Raw genomic sequence first — 19258 nt, forward strand, 5'->3', positions numbered from 1 at the left:
GCCCACCTGGACAGACCGATTTTCAGGGGCTGTTATCCAGTCTCTGCATCAGTCATGGCATAATTATTGGGGTCAGCCTAAAGTGGGAACATCACTGCCAGATTTATCCACTGATCTTTCTACATCTGGTTTCAGCCAGTCATCACTCCTGCCTCAACCAATCTTTTGCCAGCAGGCTTATTTTTTCCCCTTGATTCCAGATCCTACTTGCTGGCAGTCTTTTATGAGACTAAAGGATAAAGAGGAGTTATTACTTTGAACTTCTTTTAGTACAGCACTCTCAGGAGAGGCTTTAAGTCCCATCAGATTTTGGGCTGATCCACTGTCTCACTCACAGCTGTCTACCCACTTCTTTTATCTACAAAGCCATAAATTCCGAAATGAAAGCATCTGAAAATCTCATCTAACAAGGGCACAAGAATCGTCCTGGCTCTGCTCCCATCAACATGAGCAGACATGGCATCACTCTTTCCAGCAGAAGCACACAGTTATGCAAACACTGAATGCCTCAGAAAAGCCAATCCTCAAGCTTTGTACGAGCACAAGGCACGTTGCAAAAGCACAGCACCCTACCAGGAGAGTTCTGTTTGCTGCTAGCACTGTTCCTCTGTACCCCTTCCCAAGCTTCTTCTTCCTCTTTTCCACTAAACAACCTCTTCCTGCTTGCTCCCATGGCATATTTTCCACATTACTGAAAAGGAATAAAACCCCAAGTCATTTCCTCTGGCACAGCATTTAGTCATGGAGGATACTACCAAGTCTCTTATAAGAGAATGATTGTTTGTTGATACATTCATGTCTTGTTTTGCCTCTGGAAATGTCAGAGAAATAAATTTAGGAAGAGATCGACTTTGATTTGGATAACCTTTCAGAAGGTTTCTATTCTTCCCAAATTCCCTGGCCTACATACCTCACAAAAACTAGTGTTTCTTGCAGTATTTCTGCAATTTCCACTTACTATTCCTGCCAAAACCACTGAATAATAAAAAGAATAACATTCACAAGTGTTTTCAAACATCTTTTTAAAGTTTAACATAGAGCTGCACTTCCTGGGAGAAGCAAGAAAAAGTAATTGCTTGAATTACAGTCTTAGCTTCACAGTCTAGAGAAACTCCAGAATTCATAGTGACAAAGGGACATGGGGTTCAGCACCTACATCTGCACAAGACAAACACCTGCTGGGCTTGACCATGGCTTATTTTAGGCACCTGGGAAAAGCATCTTCCCCCTGTACCATGAAAGCCAGAGCAGGATGAGGGGTTCAGTGCTCAACTCCTACCTCTTACCTTCTGGCCCAACAGAGGCATCAAAACAAAGCTCTGTCTGCTCCACTGCCAGAGGTGACCATCCTCCATGCAGCAAGGGGGAAGAAGGGACCTGACTTCTGATGGTTCAGAGAGCCAGAACACTTCTATCTACTCACATATTTCCAAGATCATAGAACTGCTTGGATTGGAGATCTAAAAGGGTCTCGTTCCAACCCCCTGCTGTGGGCAGGGACACCTTCAGCTACCCCAGGTTGCTCCAAGTCCTGTCCAACGTGGCCTTAGATATTTCCAGGGATGGAGCAGCCACAGCTTCTCTGGGCACCCTGTGCCAGGGGCCTCACCACCCTCACAAGGAAGAATTTCTTCCTAATATCCAATCTAAGCTAAACTTGTCTCTGTCACTTTGAAGCCACTTCCCCTTGTCCCACCTTAAAACATTTCTTCCTTGTGGCAGAGTATTACGTACATCAAAGCCCATGCTCATTTTGCTCAATGCTTCCAGAAAAGCTTCAGCTGATTTCCAGTAAGAGCAATTCTCTTTTCAGAGCTAGGGGAACACAAATTCTTTTGATAAATTCTTCTTCACATAATTCATTGAAAAGGATTGCAGGTGTTCACCTAAAGCAACACACAAATGGGAAAAAATGGAAGACAGATCTAAAAGTTGTTTGACCTAAAAAGTAAATATGAGACATGGACTGCAAGACAGAAAAGTGATCTTTAAAGAACTGCAAAAGCTGAGATTTTTTTAAGCCCTAAATATCTTTTAGGCTCTTTATCAAAAAAAAAAAAAAAAAAAAAAGAGTTAAATAGTTTGAATACCACAAACAACGACAAATAGATCTTCTTTTAATTCTAATGCAATAGCATTTTCTAGCTGTGTTTGTTGCATCACCAATAGGCTTAACAGGTATCTCTGTAAGAAAATAACTCCTTGTAATAGCAAGCAATGGTTTCATTATTGCCTATGAAACATTTTACAAAGTAAGCTGCTGTTCAGGAGGCAGCCAATGCCAAAGAGACTACATCCTGCATTTCACAGAATCAACATAAAGATTTCCATTGATGGCCATAATTACTGGAATGAGTTCAGCACAAGGCATTAAATGGTGTGCATAAGGAATCTGTAAGATCAGAAGCCCCTTAGGCTGTTATTCCACGTTCCATTTAAAAGTTTGTGCTGTGCACCAAGGCTTCAGCACAGTCCAGGGCATCAGGGCAATGATTAACCAGGGAGCCAACACCCCTCTCTTTATTCTGGTGTTGACCTTATGCTCATCTTCGTGTGACACATTCAAAAGATAATATGTAAATGCCACTAATCTAATGGTTTAGCTATTAACTAAGGAACCAGATTATCAGAAATGCACCACACTTGGCACGTTGTTTTTTGGATAGCTCCCAGTGACAGAAACTGCTCATTTCCAGTACACAGGCTGCTCTTCCTCTGAGCTGAGTACACTAAGTTAAATACAGACTACTTTATTTCAGCTGAGTCCACGGTAAAGGCTCATATTTGAATTCCTTAATCAAAAAAAACTGTTAAGATGTAATCACCTGGGACACTTCTCAGCTTAGCCCTTAGCATTAGTTAGGAATAATTTCACCCTTTCTTCTTTATTCCCACTTTCACCATATTACATGAAATAGTAAATTTTGTGGACCACAAAAACTCAGGCTTTATACCAAACACTATACACATAAGCATCAAAGAGACAAACCTAAACAGTGTGGCATCTTTAAAACAGAAAGATGGTTTGGGATTTCAGGAAGCATATGTGCCCTCTCTGGTCTATACAGAATCCAGAAGTACCAGAGTTAATGCACTCCAGTGATTTAAGAAATGGGCCTCACATTTGGTGAGAACTTTGATGTGTAATTAGTTTTTGTTCCCCATGAAAACTGAGAACAGCACTGCCCCACATCAGAGGGTTTTCTCACTGAGTGAACCACTCAGAAGTGACAACTCCAGACACTGGAAATGGCGGTGACTCACAGGAACCCCTCAGTGTCACCAGGACATGTGCAGAGGAAAGAAAAGTGCAACCAGAGAAGTAGGAAAAGGTCCCAAGCTCCTGATCAGGCTGCAGGGAGGGCTGGACCAGCTGAATTCTGCAAGCCTCTTCTAACCTCTGGTTTTTGCAAAGACGTCACAAAGTGGGAATGGGAAGGAATGGGGAAGTGTATATTGGGGAGGTTGGGTATTATTTTTGCTGGGGTTTTGGCTTTTTTTCTTTGCTTCTTTTGCAATACCAAGATATCGGAGGAAAAGCATGAATTTTTCTTACTCAGTTTCACACGGGGGGGGGGGAGACTTCCACTGCTCCAAAACCCATTTTTACATTTCATCACAAAGGAATTGCTAAATTTATATAACCCAAAAAGAAGCACTAAGTCAAAAAGCATAATATCAGCTTAAATAATATAATAATTATAAAGCATAATCAGCTTAAATAATAAATCAGACGTTTAACTTTGTATTTATTAGCAAATGACATACATCCAAGCACAAAAAACTGTGTGAAAGAACATCTAAACTTGGAGTAAACAAATTAATGTACTGTTGGAACTACATATCAATCGGAGGGATAAAAATTTGGATGTATGCTTTTTACAGGGACAACTAAACAAACCACAACTATTATTTATCTGCCACTGGAAAATGTTTAAAAATACCCTGAGCAGCTCACCTAATAAGTGATATGCAAATACTCATCCGAGTTTAAACAAATGAGGAAAAATTGCAGTGATGGAACCTGATTTTTCACCCACTAAAGCAAGTACACTAAGTGTTGTAGGTCAGCTAGTGTGAAGCCAGTGAAATTCCTGAAAGGATACATTTTCAAGCTGCCTGTTTAAGAATGCAAAGCATCCTACATCCTGAATTGCACCAGGTCAGCACCAAGTGCTGACTAACCTGAGGGCACTCCAGCTGCAGGTGTGGGTTTGCTTTCTGTTCAATAACAATTTTACTTGCATGTCATTAGTTATATTTGCACTAGTGCTTTCTGACCGAGAGGTGAATGCAATCCAACAGACTCTATGAGGAAGATCACATGTGAGTTTTTGTGGTTGCACTGTTTATTTTAAACAGCTGGACATCAGACATGATGGACAGTTTGCTTCTTTATTCTCTAAGCACTCACTACTAATTTTTGAAGAATGCTGTAGATTGCTTTAAGAAGCACTTTTTGTAGCGCACTTCCAATGTGGTTCCACACCCTTGAGGGTGCACAAACACAGCAAAGCATGAGGCTGAGTACCAAGGAGAAGAATTACTTCTCAATGAACAAAAGAAAATATTTTCACTAGAAAAACTTTAAAAGAACAGTGCTTATGTTTTGACCTGTTTGTTTTGGTTTATGCAAAGAAGAGACTCCAAGAAAATCTTGCATTAGTTAAACCAAGGTCATCTGCTCTGCACACAAGGATGATCCATGTAACAACACTTCTGCCTACAGCAGAGTTTCCACTGTCCTAACCTAGCTCAGATCCACTGGCAATGAACAGAGAAGTTGCTCACTGCAGAAAGCTTGCATGGAGACAGGCCTGGGAACTGGGCTAGCCCCACTAGGGATTGACACCTTCTGCACCACCACAGCACAGCACTGCAGACCTGTATTACGTAGAGGGAAAGCCACCACTAGGCTCAGAATGTGTCATTTGTTCCTATAACAGACTGGAAAAAGCAGACTGAGCCATGAATGTGTGCCAGCTCACTGCTGCACAAGTGTGCCAACACAAAAAGCAGGATACACCCAAAGCACACATTCTCACTGTCCTGTCAGCTGTGCCATATACACATCAGAGGAGATGGAATGCCTAGACAAAATGCCTGCACTTATTTTGTGTTACTAGGAGGTTAAAAACCAAAACAAAATCACAAATCAAATCCTGGAGAGAAAAACTCTATTTGCACAGTCTATTTCTTGCCTGTTAGAGAATCTGGTTGGAGGCACAGGGGAGGCATGAATAGGGCAATATAACAGTTCTATAGAATCAAGTCTGCAGATAGCATAATGCACGGTATTGCCTTTACCTGACCTATCTGGAAAAATCAGGAGGCCATTTTAAATTCTCAAAATCATTTCAGATACTTCTATATTCCTCATAACGATTAGATTGGTTATAAAGAGTGACTGTTCTATAAAATCCATGCACAACTTTGGTCAACTATATTCTGAAATACTACGCTTTCTTTTTTTTTTTTCATACAACTACTAAACTACTGCCTATCTGTGGGACTGGAGAGGTGGAGGGATTCACCTTGGAGATGTTTTCTTTTTGAGGGACAAGGGAGTTCCAAATATTCCAATATTTAGACTCTAAAACTTCATTTCCAAATATATTTTCACCAAACAAAAGAGAAAAGTCAGTCATAACATATGACTCTGATAAAAAGTCTTAAATATTTCTCCATCCATCCTATTTCTTTATGGAAAAAGAATATTAAATAGTAAAAACAAGGTTATGACACACAGCAATGAAACCCAGGAAATTCAAAACTGATGGCTGTTGAAATATCTGTCTCAAGTTAATTCCACTCCTCTTCCTGTTTTCTACACATGCAGCATGGGATTGGCAATGTCAGCCTCAACCAAACTTCCTGGCTCAGTTCCCAACCTGTGTAACTTCAAAGACACGTAAGCACAGGTCACCCTTCCTGTCCTCATGGGGCTCTTCGTGATCCTCCTGAGGACAATTGTTCCCTCAGACTTCTCCCTGCAACTCTTCCCTCTGATAACCTCATCACCTTCTGTCAACAGCTGACTTGTAAATTCATCAGCAGTGCAAAGGTTACTGCTGCTTTCCCAACCTTCTTCCCTTTTCCCATCACTAGCAGCATCCTCTTATTCTGCTGATGCTGAGCAGTCCCAGCCTCCCCTGTCAGAGCCCCTACACCCAGCTTGCCTTCACTCTTGCAGCTGAACCCCAGGGGATGAAGCCTCATGGCTTTGCCAGTTTCCTTCCCTGAACCTGTAAGGTTTCCATCCACCAATCCAATCCTCCTGCTTTTCAGTTTTCACTGTTTTCTACTTCCTACTAAAGCTCCTCTCCTTTTCTACCCCTTTTTCCCAAGCCATGTGCATAAAGATCCCAGACAGGATTTCACATTCATAGAATAGTCTAGGTTGGAAGGGGCCCTAAAGGTCATCTAGTTCCAACCCCCATGCCAGGGGCAGGGACACCTTCCAATACAAGGTGGACACCATGCACATTCCACAACACCTCCACTTATCAGGTTTGAGGAGCCTTCTCATCCCTTCCCCTTCTTCCATCACATTTGTTTTTGAGAAGGTGGACCAAGATCATCCCACCCTAGTAATTCCCCATCTGCTTCTTCCTCCAATCCCTTGAAAGGCTAGGACACATAGAGCCCACAGATAAAGAGGGAGGAATTGATGCCACAGCACTAGCTGGCTCTAACAGTAAGGAGAACAGCTTAAAGCCTCTCTCAGGCTGTCTCCTTGCAGACTAGGAGGAATGAAGGTCCTCCCTAGGTTTTGGGATGAGCACTTCTCCCTCCTCTAACTTCTTTTTGATCCCCCAGTTGAATGGTGGATATCATCAAAATCAAACTTTCCTTCCTCAGCAGCATCAGCAGTCACATCAAGACCCATTTCATTAGAATTAAAAAGTTTCTTCTTACTCACTGTATTAATGAGTTCATAGAAACTCTTAGCAGGGGAACTCCTGAAGAAAGAAGCGTGGGTGTTTAGCTCTTCTCTGTTAGTTTGCTTGTGTAAACAATTTGTTTTTTCTCTCCTGGGACACTGTGTTTTGAAATAGGCTTTTTAGAAGGCAATAAACCTCATTTGCTGAAATGGTGAAACTGGGTCCAAGTACTGCTAAAAGCAGAGCATTCCAAACACATTGGTGACTCCACATAATTACTGTACCGGGGGGTTACATTAGGCACATAGATCAGACAATCTGTGGGTGTCACTTTTTTTCTTTCAGGTCTGAACCAAATGCAGTCAAACCCAGAAAGTGTAAGGTAGCAGCCAGGTGACAGGCTGCTTCCTAGGGTTTAATTCTTGCTGACACACTGGGACCAAAAGATTCCCATGACTGCCAGCAACAAACATGGGCAACCATTGCATATGGGGAGCTCAGACTAAGTGTCGTGAGATACACATTTACTTAGTTCTTTTAAAAATGAAAAATTATATTGTTTAACAGCTAGTAAATTCCATTACTCTCCTTCTGTAGATAATAAAGAGGAAGCTGCCAATAGGTGAAAATACTTCTTAGGTTACATAGCACAGTTTCAAGACTTAACACGGCATTAGTTTTTTGCTTCTACATCTGGTGCCAGTTATTTTTATGCAGCTTCTTTGTATAAATTCAACAACTTTCAGGTCTATCAACCACTCTTAAAATAAACCCCAACAAGTCCATTTCTGTCCTCTGTACCTCAGCTATGACATATGCCCTGCACAAACACGAACCCATGTCCCTGGGGAGTCACAAATCTCTCGACTAACTTGACCTGCTGTGACTGAGCTAGGGGAACTCAATTCAGACCTAAAATTAATCTTTTTGTTCCCAGTCAGTCTGCCTTTGTTCCAAAACCACAGCACCAAAGGGCAAATCAAGGAGAAAACAAACATCTTCCACAGTTTGTGGACCATGACTGTTGTCCTGCATCTCTTCCTCCTTGCAAAGTTCTATTCTCTGCTGGAGAAGGTGAAGATGAACAATGTCCAGCAAGGAGCTGGCACCAGCCTCCCCCTCTGCTCTGTCCATCCTGCCAGTGAAGCCTTAGCCTAAGCTTCCCACCACTGCTTCTGTGTACAGCAAACACTGGCTACCCCATGCTACCAGCACTGTAGAATTCTGCAGCAGGAGTTACTTGTTTGAAACCTGCAAGTTAAATGAACTTCTGGCAGTTTCTGCTTGTTAATCTCTTGATCAGAAATAGATTCCAAGCCCGGCAGCATGTTCAAACAACTGTCATGCCTCTTGGCACTTTGCCACACAAAAGCATCTCTCTCCAAAATCTCCTAAAACACACAGTAAATCCACACAGAAACATTGCACAAACACATTTCACACCTACACACGAAGAACACTATCAAACTCAGGCTTGGAAAAGTAACAGTTCAATTTAGCATTCTACAACTACCAAGGCTGTAATGTAAGAAACTCTCCCGAAGAAATTATAATTTTGCCAACTGCCCCAGACATTTACAGGCAGCCTTGGAAGACGTGACCTTTAAGTGATGACCATCCTATGTGCAGTTTGGAGTTAGCCTACACTTACACACCACAGGCTCAGGGACTCAGTGGGGCAGGTGCTTTGCTGAAATGGACCTGTAAGAGGAAGATCTAAGCCTTGCTGTGGTGAATGACTATTTGAAAGGCAGGGAAAAGACTGGAAATGGGTTTAAATAGCCAAGCAACCAACCATGTTGTCTTCAGTTAAAAGCTGGCCAGCTTGAGGTCTGTGCTGGCCACCAGACAGTGGTGAACAGAAGGAAAGGATTCCATAAAATGCCGAAAAAGTCACCCTGCAGGAGTCATACAGAATCAACTTTGCCAAAACTTTACACACGCTACTCTTCTTTGGAGTTTGTACATTCAGTTTGCACACCTGGTAAAAGAGGTGTATACTACAGATGTCAGAGACCACGTATCCAACCTGTGAGTGGCAAGGCCTGATGTTTTATTTTTGTCTAGACCTCTCCCTAGTTTCCAGAGTTAAACTTGGTTTGTTGGCCTGAATTAGTGCTACTTTAAGAAAATGCATCATCCAGGAAAAGCATGAACAGAGAAAAACTGATGGACTATTCATAGCTAAAATTAGATATATAGTATGTAAACACTTTGCTGGATGGAAAGCTTACTGGCACATGAGCTGAATCTACAATTTACCTTTCTTAAATTTCTTTTCCTTCTAATGCATCAGATTTCAGCAAAATGTTCCAAAGGAAGGTTTCCACTAGCAAAATAAAGGCTGTCTTGCCATTCTGTTGGGCCCAAGGGCATGCCCTGCCTCGACACAGGGCAAATGCCTGTAACCAGCATTACAATCTGATCACATGCAGCAAAGGAAATATCCCCATGGACAGAACTGTGCAGGGAACACAACACCCACCTGCATGTGGGAACTGGAAGGCCCAGAAACAAAAACCCCAAGTCTTCTCATCTTGACTGGTGCATTGCCTCCTAGCAGCAGTTTTAACCAAACTGATGAACACAGGCCTTTGTGAAGGAAAAGGTGGTATGAAACAACCTTGATATTGAGACTACTTCTTCAATTCACTGCTTCCAAGTTATGGTTTCAATCCATCATTCCTCAGTTAACCATACTATCCAGCTAACCCCTAGGTCCAAGACTTTCTTACTTTTCCATTCTGTACTCCTGTGATGGAGGAACATGATTGAGATCATATGAGATAACACTTTTAGTCAAGATCAGAATATTGATAGTAACTACTGAAAACCAACTCTGTATGTTCCCACCATATGTTCTTAGAACACATAAAACAATGAAAAGCAACACACGGAGCATCAGTGGAACTGCCACACTATTATGCACTCCTTGCCCTGAATAAACCTTAATTAAAAGGCTGAATTTAGACATAGCTCTCAGGGTGCCATACTAAAAAGGAGAAAAAAAGCAGCTGCCTCCTCTGGCTCACTGTGGAGTAGTGAAAGCCATGGTTCTCTGAGACACAGCAAACAGGAGGCCACCAGCAGTCCAGGAAGGTGCCCAGTGTGTCTGCCCAGAGTACACCACTCCAGCAAGGATCAAATCACACAGGATCCAGCTAAAACATTTCTCTGGCTTCCAGAGCTGTTCTAAACCACATGGGAACACACCACAGCTATCATGGTATATCACCATAAGTTATAGTTAACATATGCCCAAGCATTCATGAAATACCAAGGGATGAAAAAATATTTTCCATAAAAACATCAAAAAAAGAACCTGCACTATAACAAACCAAATATTTACTTTGGCAGATCATTACCTTCTAGCAAAAAATTTGCAATAAAGGTGAACATTTAAGGAGACTTACTGCAAAACAGATGCTGAAAATATCTATGTAGGGCTTCCTGCCAAAGTGGAGGAGCTATGCATCTATCTGTAACAAACATGAACCAAGAATTTTTATGGAACCACTAAATAGAAACTTTGAACTATCCAAAGGAAAGCCAGCTGCTGGCTTGACGGTGAACTCATTTTTCCCTCTGCTAAAAATTCCAAGCACTACAGTTTGCAGAGGATATACTACATAAATTAAGAACACCAACACAAGTTCGAACTGAGCCTTTCTGCCTAACTCCTCACATATCATTTCCTAAAGTTCCAGTTACTTAAAAGCAGTTTACAAAGACTTCACCAGCAATTCCCAGCTCTAACACACATTCAGAGAAACTTCAGGATGAGTTTTACTGCACCTACTATTTAAGTTAATCAAGTTCAAGTCCCCAGCACATTTTCTACTTCCACCTCCCAAAACCGAATTCTCATAAACTTCCAAAACAACCATCATTTTACCAGCTGTATCTAGATAAATCTAGTAAAACCAAAGTAAAAATTGAGGGATATGCTGTGGCACAGATGCATACACAACTTAAATAATCTAGAACACCTAAAGGTTCCTAGTCATGCATCCAGACAGTTGTGGCCCTTAGCAAACACACACAAAGAACCCTGCTTCCTTCTCCTAAGCTATTGAGTGCGTCCAAAGTCTGATTTTTATTCTCGCATTAACTACCAAGAATGCTGTGAGTAAATTATTCTTTTTTTAAATCCCCAGCTGTAGCTAAAATAGCTTATTACAACATTTACTGGGGGCTGACATTTCATAGCTGCCAATATCTAACTGCTTTTCGAAAAAAATTACAGTCTCAGCAAGTTATGCAGCATAAATCCTGCCAAGGCCCCAGCTGGCACAAGGATGCATGTTTATCTTTCTGAAGGTTATGGTTTTGGTTTGTGGCTGCATTAAAAAAAAAATCAGTTAAAAAACTTAACTTCTTTGCAAAAGATGGTGAGCAGTTTCCCACACAAGCCAGATCCAAAACAGGCAGCAGGCATCCCCAGGCCTCAGTACAGGCCTTTTATAATTCCCGAGTTAAAATTATCACAAGGCTCACAAAGCTGGAGTACTCAGCAGCACCTTGCCACACTGGCTCAGGCACACAGGTTGGGCTGGAACACAACAGCTCAGAATTCCATCCTCTGCTCCACACAGGAGAAACCACCCCCAGTGCCACAGCATCTGGCTTTGCACTGAGTACCTGCAGGGCAGCAAGATAGCAAGATAAAAATAGGTACTTGTAAACAGCACTTGTCCAGGCACTGGCTCCCTGTGCTGCTCTGACCACTCACTCAGATCTGCCTTCTTCCATCCCCCTGTGCTCCATAGCCCCAAGACCTCACCTGAACCAGGGAGCCAAGTCAATGCTGCCCTCGCTTTCCACACATTCCCTCTCAAACGCATTTAAAGACACCTCTTGGCATGTGCTCAAAAATCATCATCCATTAGGAGAAAATACTAAACAAAGGATCTAGAGGAAGATGAGGCTACAGATCCACAGTCAAGTTAAGAAGGGAATGTCAGCATATGCAACACACATCAAAAGCACGAAAGAAAAACCAGTAAGGTTCTGGGTTATTCTCATGTTATAAGCACGTACGTTCCAACAAAGTCAGCACTGAGGAGCCCTGGAGTTAATTCCTGGAAAGCACAGATTTCTATTCAGCAAATACAAAGTAGAAGCCAAAAACATCATTTCTGATACAAGAAAAAAAAAGCGCAAAAGAACGATTTAAATTCAAAAAAGTATCTGGCTATTGTAGTCTTTTTTTTTTTTTTTTCCTGTACAAGCCACTTGTGAGACCTTGTTTAGAGCATGTCCGGGTTCGGGCTGTTATTTGTCTCTGCCCAGACAAGGGTGAGATGGGCTCGCTTTTCGGGCTCCAAAAAACAAGGCTGGACTCTCAGGTTCGGTCTTCAAGGTTGTTTATTATTTCTTATCTACAAAAATTTTCTTTCTGCCCAGCCGGGGTCTGACCAGCAAGGCAGCCAAAGGCACTCTGACCGCCCACAGGGCGGCCACCTCCTTTTATAACAAAGTTTACGTAGACTATATTTATCTTTTGTCTCCAATACTTATAATTTTTATTACTAAGTGTACCTTTACTATAAACCTATCAAAAATACCTACGTCACCCGGAAAATGGAAGACAAGAAGAAGGAGGAAAAGCCATGTGGCAGGCCTAACTCCCTCCATCTTGTTCTTTTCCAACCCCCCTGTACCAAATCTTAAAAACTGTGCTTAAGCTTATAAATGTTCTATTTCTATATCTTTTACACGCCAGTGATTCTTATGTCCCCACATATAGGTGGAACATCTCTTGCAGGGTCAAAGTTGAGCCACCAGGTACTTTTTGCAACATCCCAAGGCTCCCGAGCTCCCCAAGGGTTCTCTCGGTAGCTCTGGCCCTCAGGAGAAGTGCGCTGAGTTCCCACAAGAGCACTGTATTTAGTTCTGGGCATCTGGCCAGATGACATTCACATTCTGGAGCTGGTGGAGTGAGGAAAAGAATAGTTTTGGGGTTTTTTTGAGAAAAGTCCCTCAGAAAAGAGCTGTGTCTGCATCCAAGCATGTATACATGAGACTGGGGAGGTAACTTGACATCTCTCACCAGAGTCAGTCTGCAGTGCTCTGCCAGTTGTAAAGGAGCAACAGCAATTTGCAGCAAAAGATTTGTCCTTTTGTATCTGAATACAATACAAAACAATCCAGTGCTTTCAGATTTTCACCACTCAGAAAGGCAACACCTGCTTATGTTCAAAGCAGGGCTTTAACTCTTCAAAGACAAGTTACAGATAAAACATCTTCCAAGAACACTCATTTTACAAGGTCGTCTCGAGGACCCTGTTCCAAAATCAGGAGGAAAAATGTCACTTTCTCACCCTACTCTAGCATTATACACAGTGTTCACAGACCAGAATCCTCCCCTGTGCAGCATCATTATCTGTTTTCTCACACAACACCTCAACACAAACGGGTGCACTAATTTCAAACAGTATAATGACAATTACATACTACAAATTACTGTTATTCCTGCCAGAGGACTGGTAGGACTCCAGGAACTTCCTTTTGCTATTTTCACTCTATCATGGTGAGAACTTCATACTCCTCTCCCATATTTATGCTGATGGCAGAATCCTTACTGGTTCAAAGGAAACAGCACCGTATTAATGCACAACAATTTTCAACAGAGCTAATTGTTTAGATCAAAATTTCCGAAAAAAACAGAATTAACCCAATGCCTAATGACAGAACATGACTGCAGCTGCACAATTTCTTTTCTGTTATGTGTAGTTTCACTCTGCTCATTGCAAGGTAGAAATATCGCTTTAGCCCTCCAGCAAAATTTTCAATTTTACTTTAAAAAGTAAACAATGGGATCTATGTGTGCAGGCTCACAAAATCTGCATAAGGCAACTAAAAGTTACATGGATAAAGCCAAGCTCTTGGGCCTGATTAAGCATTCACAACAGCAAAAATTCAGAAGCAACTCCCCTGAAGTCAATAAAGGATAAAACATACTGTCAGCAGAGGATAACCAGGCCCACCCTCCTTTGACTAAAGAATGATCCTCATAAAGAATGGACTTCACAAGCATGAGACAACCTTGGAATGCTATGCTACACTCTAATGCTTTTTGTTTTGCCTGAAAACTTGAGGCAGCTGAAACAGACAGCTACAAACACTCCCATGCAGAGACTCTTGCCCTGCCTGCTTGGGCACAGAGCACAGAGTGCACTTTACACACCCTTTTCCCAGCAGCACAACACCCAAATGACAAAAGGACCTGTGCTTCTGCGCTGCACAAACCTCTGCCCCTGTCTCACCAGTCACATCACCAGCTGAGACAGGGGATGCTTTTTGGGGCAGAATGCCCAGCATGGAGGCAGCCATGGACTGCTGTGGTGTGCCAACAGGTCCTTCACCACCTTCCATTTCTGCAGCAGCCTTCTAGAACAAGGAGGCAGAGAAACAACTGTATGTGTTTGCCTCAGTATACCTACAAAAAGGTCCTTGAAGCCAAATTAACACAGGCTGGGTCATGGCACAGCATGTCTTCCCTGCCAGGTAAGGATCACACAGAGCACAAACCAAAAACAGGATCAGACCATGTATACACTTCAGACTCTACAGCCAAGAATGCAAAGCAGCAGCAGCAGCTGCTCTTCCACAAACAAACTGTGTCATGGCTCACAGCAGCTGAGACAAAGAAAATTCCATGTCCCTGACAGCTCTTCCTCCTTGTCCTGCTCCAGCTGCAAATGCTCAGGACTCCTGAATACGTATGGTAAGGTGAACCAGAGCACCTCAGCACTGACTAACTGCAGGTGGTATCAGTACCAGTAATGTCCACAGCAGTCCTACTCTGGATCACGAACACCATAAATGCTAAGAAGCATCCATGACCTCCTTTGCAGCTGCCAGTAATGTGCTCCATGAGAAGACACAGGATAACTGCATTGCATTTAGTGTGCTGATGCAGCATTTACTATGTCAGGAGAAATTTTGTTTCAGTGTTCTGAAGTAAGACAAGTATTAAAAAACTAGAGCCTCATATCCATCCAATTCATACTAAAACATCTGTGTTTTGCTACACAGTGATTCAAGGTAACACAGGGTACTGAATATTCAGCTACACTTCCAACCCCTCTCCTGATAGGCATTACCAACTGGGTGATAATTAACTCAAAAAAAGGTAACTGGCATGCTTGACTCTGCCTAGCAGTCTCCACAGCAACCCCTCACTGAGGAATTTTAGAGGGTTTTTTTGAGACACATCTTGAGAAATCTCCAGTTGCATATCAGAGGTACGTAAAGCCTCTTACTCTCTTACTCTTAAACCTCTTACTCTTGAGAACTGTATGGTATGCCAAATATTTATTACAGCCACAGGCAAGAGCTACACAACCACAGAGCCTGCAATACATTTGACACAGAACCAGTTTTGTGTGTGCTGCTCCACCAGTGTTTGAAGTCCTCCTGATACAAAGTCTCTTAGTGATCCTACAGAAACAATAAACTGTGGCTGTGGTTTAGTGAGATGTTTAGAAAAGACCTGAGTCCATATCTACTTGATGCAGTACTCCATCAATCCCCTGCAGTTGATGGAAGATGAATTACCTCACATTATCCTCATACATAACAGCAACTCTTAAAATGCTATAGTAACAGAACTGTTCTGTTCTTTTCAAGGCAGTAGGATCCCTTCTGAAAAAATTCAGTAACCCTACTGATCATTCAGTCTCTCAGTAGCCACTGCTTGAAGTAGCTTTAAAAACAACTCAAAAATGCCCCAGTAGTTAAGCAGAAGAGCTAGTCTTCTTCTACACCAAGAGCAACAGGAGCCACCCCTCCTGGTCCAGTCAGCCACATACCAGAACACCTGTCCAGCTGCCCACTCACCAAATACCTCAACAAGGGTGGGAGGAGGGGACACTGGAGCAGAGTTTCACACAGACACCAAACCTACTTTCCTAGAGGTGCAGTGAGAGACACTGAGCTGGCTGGGAGAGACAGAGTGATCCACCACAGTTCACTCCCAAGAGCGCCCCAAGACACTGTATCCAGCTGTGCCAGCAGCAAGGGCTGCCAACAGACCCCTGGCCAGCACAGCTTCATTCCACTTCCTCTTGCTGATCTAATTCAATAGTCACACCCCAAGGAATAAATTGGTATTTTTGGAGCTAAACAGATCTGAAGCTAATAAACTTTAATATAGATCTGGCCTGAGGAAAGTCAAGGGCTTGGCTACATGGCTATACTGGCATACTTTTACCACAACAAACACAGAATTACTCATAGAACCGGTGCAGACACAGCTGAATTGAACACAGAGCTGATGTGGAGCAGCAGGGTCACGGCTGTTGAGCCTTTGCCTTTCCAAGCACTGCCCCATGAGCCTTCCAGCTACAGCCTAGAAAACACACACCTCTTCAGGCACCATAACTCCACTCACCCAACCAGTTCCTCACCTGTTACCCCAAGCTATCCTCTGAGAAAGGGAGAAAGGGCTCCGGCCAGCACCGTCCTGCTCACCCCCCGGGGCTTCTGCTGTCACACAAATACCTGGTGGAAATTCTGCTCTACTCACTCCTCATCAACTCAGCTGGGCTGCCAAAGGCACATAAAGACGTTCCTTATTTAATTGGGCTAAGGAATTACACTTTGGGATATCAGCAAATAAAACAAATGAGAGGAGAGTAGTCTGAAAAGATGGGAAGACGAGCTCACAGAGGATAACGCACTGTCTGCTTTTCTGCATCTACCAAATCACACCTGCGCTATCTAAAACAAACTTTTGACATAATATTTACAAGGAAACACTTCAGAAGAGGACGCAGCCAGACATACGCATTCCTGCATTTAGGAGCCCACGTTTCAGATGCCCGCACTGAGGACTCCTCGTGGAGCAGGGGCTGGACTCCTGCCCAAGGCGGGCGCTGCCGCGGCAGTGCCAGGGCCACGCCGCGGGACCGCGCCGCGCCGCCCTCAAGCGAGCCCGGGACACCCGAGGGGACAGGGAGGTGGCGGGACGGACACCAGCAAAGTGCCCAGCCCCGGGCCCGCGGGGACCGACCCAACCCGGCCGCCCTTGGCTGGCAAAGGGGCAGAGTCTGGTGAAAGCAAGGCGAGGACAACGCTGCCCCGCGGCACCGGCGACTGCCGGCGCTCGGCTGGGCCCGGCCCTCCCGCTCCCGCGGCGCTTTCCCGGGAGCGGTTTCGATCCGGCCCCGCAACCCCCGCACGGGCCGGCGCCCTTCCCTCACCTCGCTTCGCCTCACCTCGCCTCCCGCGCGTCGGCGGCAGCGCCGGGCAGCGCAGTCGGAGCCGCCCCGGCCGGCCGGGCCGGGCGGAGGCGCGGGGATGGGCCGGCTCTGCGCCGCCGCTCCGCTGCCCCGGGCCCGGCCCCTGCGCATGCGCCGCTCCCGCAACGCGCTCCGCCCCCGCCGGGCCGAGCCCCTCAGGGCAGCGGGGACAGTCCGGGCACGGAGCCGGGAGGGCAGAGCCCCTCAGGGCACCGGGGACAGCCCGGGCACGGAGCCGGGAGGGCAGAGCCCCTCAGGGCACCGGGCACGAAGCCGGGAGGGCTCTGTGCCTTAGCGCACCTGCTCGTGGGGCGGGATGGCCTCACAGACGTCTCCAAGTCAGCAGGACCCGGGCGATGGGCACAGTTCTCCGACTTGAGCCAAAGGAACTGCTGAAGATCATTCGCAGCCTCGATGCTATTAGGCTGTGTATTTTCCACAGCTCATTCCAGGCTGCATTTCAGTGCAAGTTATCTCAATGACAAAACAATGAGAGCAACATTCCCCTTCCATTCCGGCAGCTGCCAGCAGTGCCCATTAAGAATGCCAGTGACCACAGTGAGGAGCAGCTGCTGCATTAAGCCTGGTTACAAACACGTTCATGCACAATCACAGACACACCACAGTGGCAAAATCTGCTTAAAGGGGGTATAAACAATTCCAAAATCGAGACCATTAAAATGAAAGGCAGATGCTTACCTAGCTTTTAGGAAGCAGGACAAAGGAATGCTGTCTCACGTCCAAGATGATTTTTATATTAATCCATGGCTTCTGTGAAAGCTCCCATTTATCTTCAGGCCCAAGAGCAGCTCCTGCTGCTGCAGCTTCCATGCAATTTACAGCTGCCTTTTGAGAGAGGCATGAACTCTGGCATGAGCTGGAGCAGTCCTGCTTGACAGTCATGGCAGCAGTGGTGACTTCTACAAGGTCACTGGCAATGGCTCCACCTGCATGAATCCCACACAGAACTAAGACATTAAAATGCACTTATTACGAACTATATTGTGACTGACTTTTCAGTCCAATGGGAGCTGCTGGTGTTTATTCAGGAGCCTAGAACACTGAAACGAAGTCCAGCTTTGCAGTGCCTGGTTTGGTAGAGCCATCAGAGCCTTTGGCTACCCTTTTACAGAGAGAAGGGAGACACTGCTGCTCCCCTCTCCCCACCAAACCTTTGAGGTGAACTGCCAGCCACAGAGGAAAACGAGAGCAGAAAAGGCAGTAAACAAGAGGCAGGTTAGGGCATAGCCAGCCCCACCAAATTGGAGCAAAACTGAGCTCTAAGGCCTGGAAAAATTCACTGGAAAAGCCTCTGCCTTTGAAGGATCTGAGATACCGCATGAAGTTTCATGGCTTGTGTTTCTTATGTATCCCTGAGACCCCTCCCCTCAATCCAGCTGTGAGATGGGCTTGGCCTGGTTTCCTGTGCATACAGAAAGTCTGCAGAACAGCAGGGTTTGTTTTTTTCCAAGCCCTGAACAGCTGGGCTGTATTTCCCATCATACAGGGGTGGGTCAGAGACCAATTTGTAGGCAGAAGGATTTAAGGTGGGATTGCCCTGAGCACCTGACTAGTCTGGACAAGACTGGCATACAGCCTTCCCTAAACTGCTGCTCTGCTGTGTTATAAACCATGGAGGGGTGAGGGGAGCTTTCCCATAGAATCTGGGGTTGACTGGGCCAGGGCAGTATGTACTTCAGCTATAAAAATCACGTCCCAAATTCAAAGGAAAAGCATGTTACCAGGATGGATCTCCACCGTCCTGAGAAGATGCCACAGGGAAAGAACACAGACTCACTTATCTATTGTCACACGGTGGCAGCTGCAACAAGGAGCAGAAACCATTAATTCCTTTGGCTAGCTTCTCTCATGGCAGCCAAGATTCCTGCATCAGACACTTTCCTCTTGCTCTGGCTCCTGCCCTGTCACATTGCTGTGAGCTCTGCAGGAGTGAGAAGAGAAACCACAGCCCAGGAAAAGACAGAACAGGCGCTGGGATCTCTCTCCTGTGAGCTGAACACGTTGCTGCTGCACCACGGGAACAACTGTGCCATCACCCAGCCATGGAGGTGCATCCACCCCAGCCTCCACAACCAGGTCATGTCCACCAATGACTTCAGAATGACC

General features: G+C 44.7%; 1 protein-coding gene across 3 annotated transcripts in view; it reads right to left on the bottom strand.

Annotated features, from left to right (window-relative positions):
• The window catches only part of RIN2 (Ras and Rab interactor 2), a gene marked incomplete at its 5' end in the record, with an annotated part of 63074 nt that extends 45832 nt beyond the window's left edge, over positions 1-17242 (bottom strand). Inside the window, one exon of one of the 3 annotated variants that reach the window (XM_084202098.1) lies at positions 17108-17242. In XM_084202098.1, coding sequence (XP_084058224.1) covers positions 17108-17242 — 135 coding nt within the window. The remainder of the gene's footprint in view (positions 1-17107) is intronic. The other 2 variants (XM_084202099.1, XM_084202100.1) reach the window with 2 other exon arrangements.
• Between the last annotated feature and the right edge of the window lie 2016 nt (positions 17243-19258).

This window comes from Fringilla coelebs (genome assembly GCF_963513975.1).
Source record: "Fringilla coelebs genome assembly, chromosome: 3".
NCBI classification, from domain to species: domain Eukaryota; kingdom Metazoa; phylum Chordata; class Aves; order Passeriformes; family Fringillidae; genus Fringilla; species Fringilla coelebs.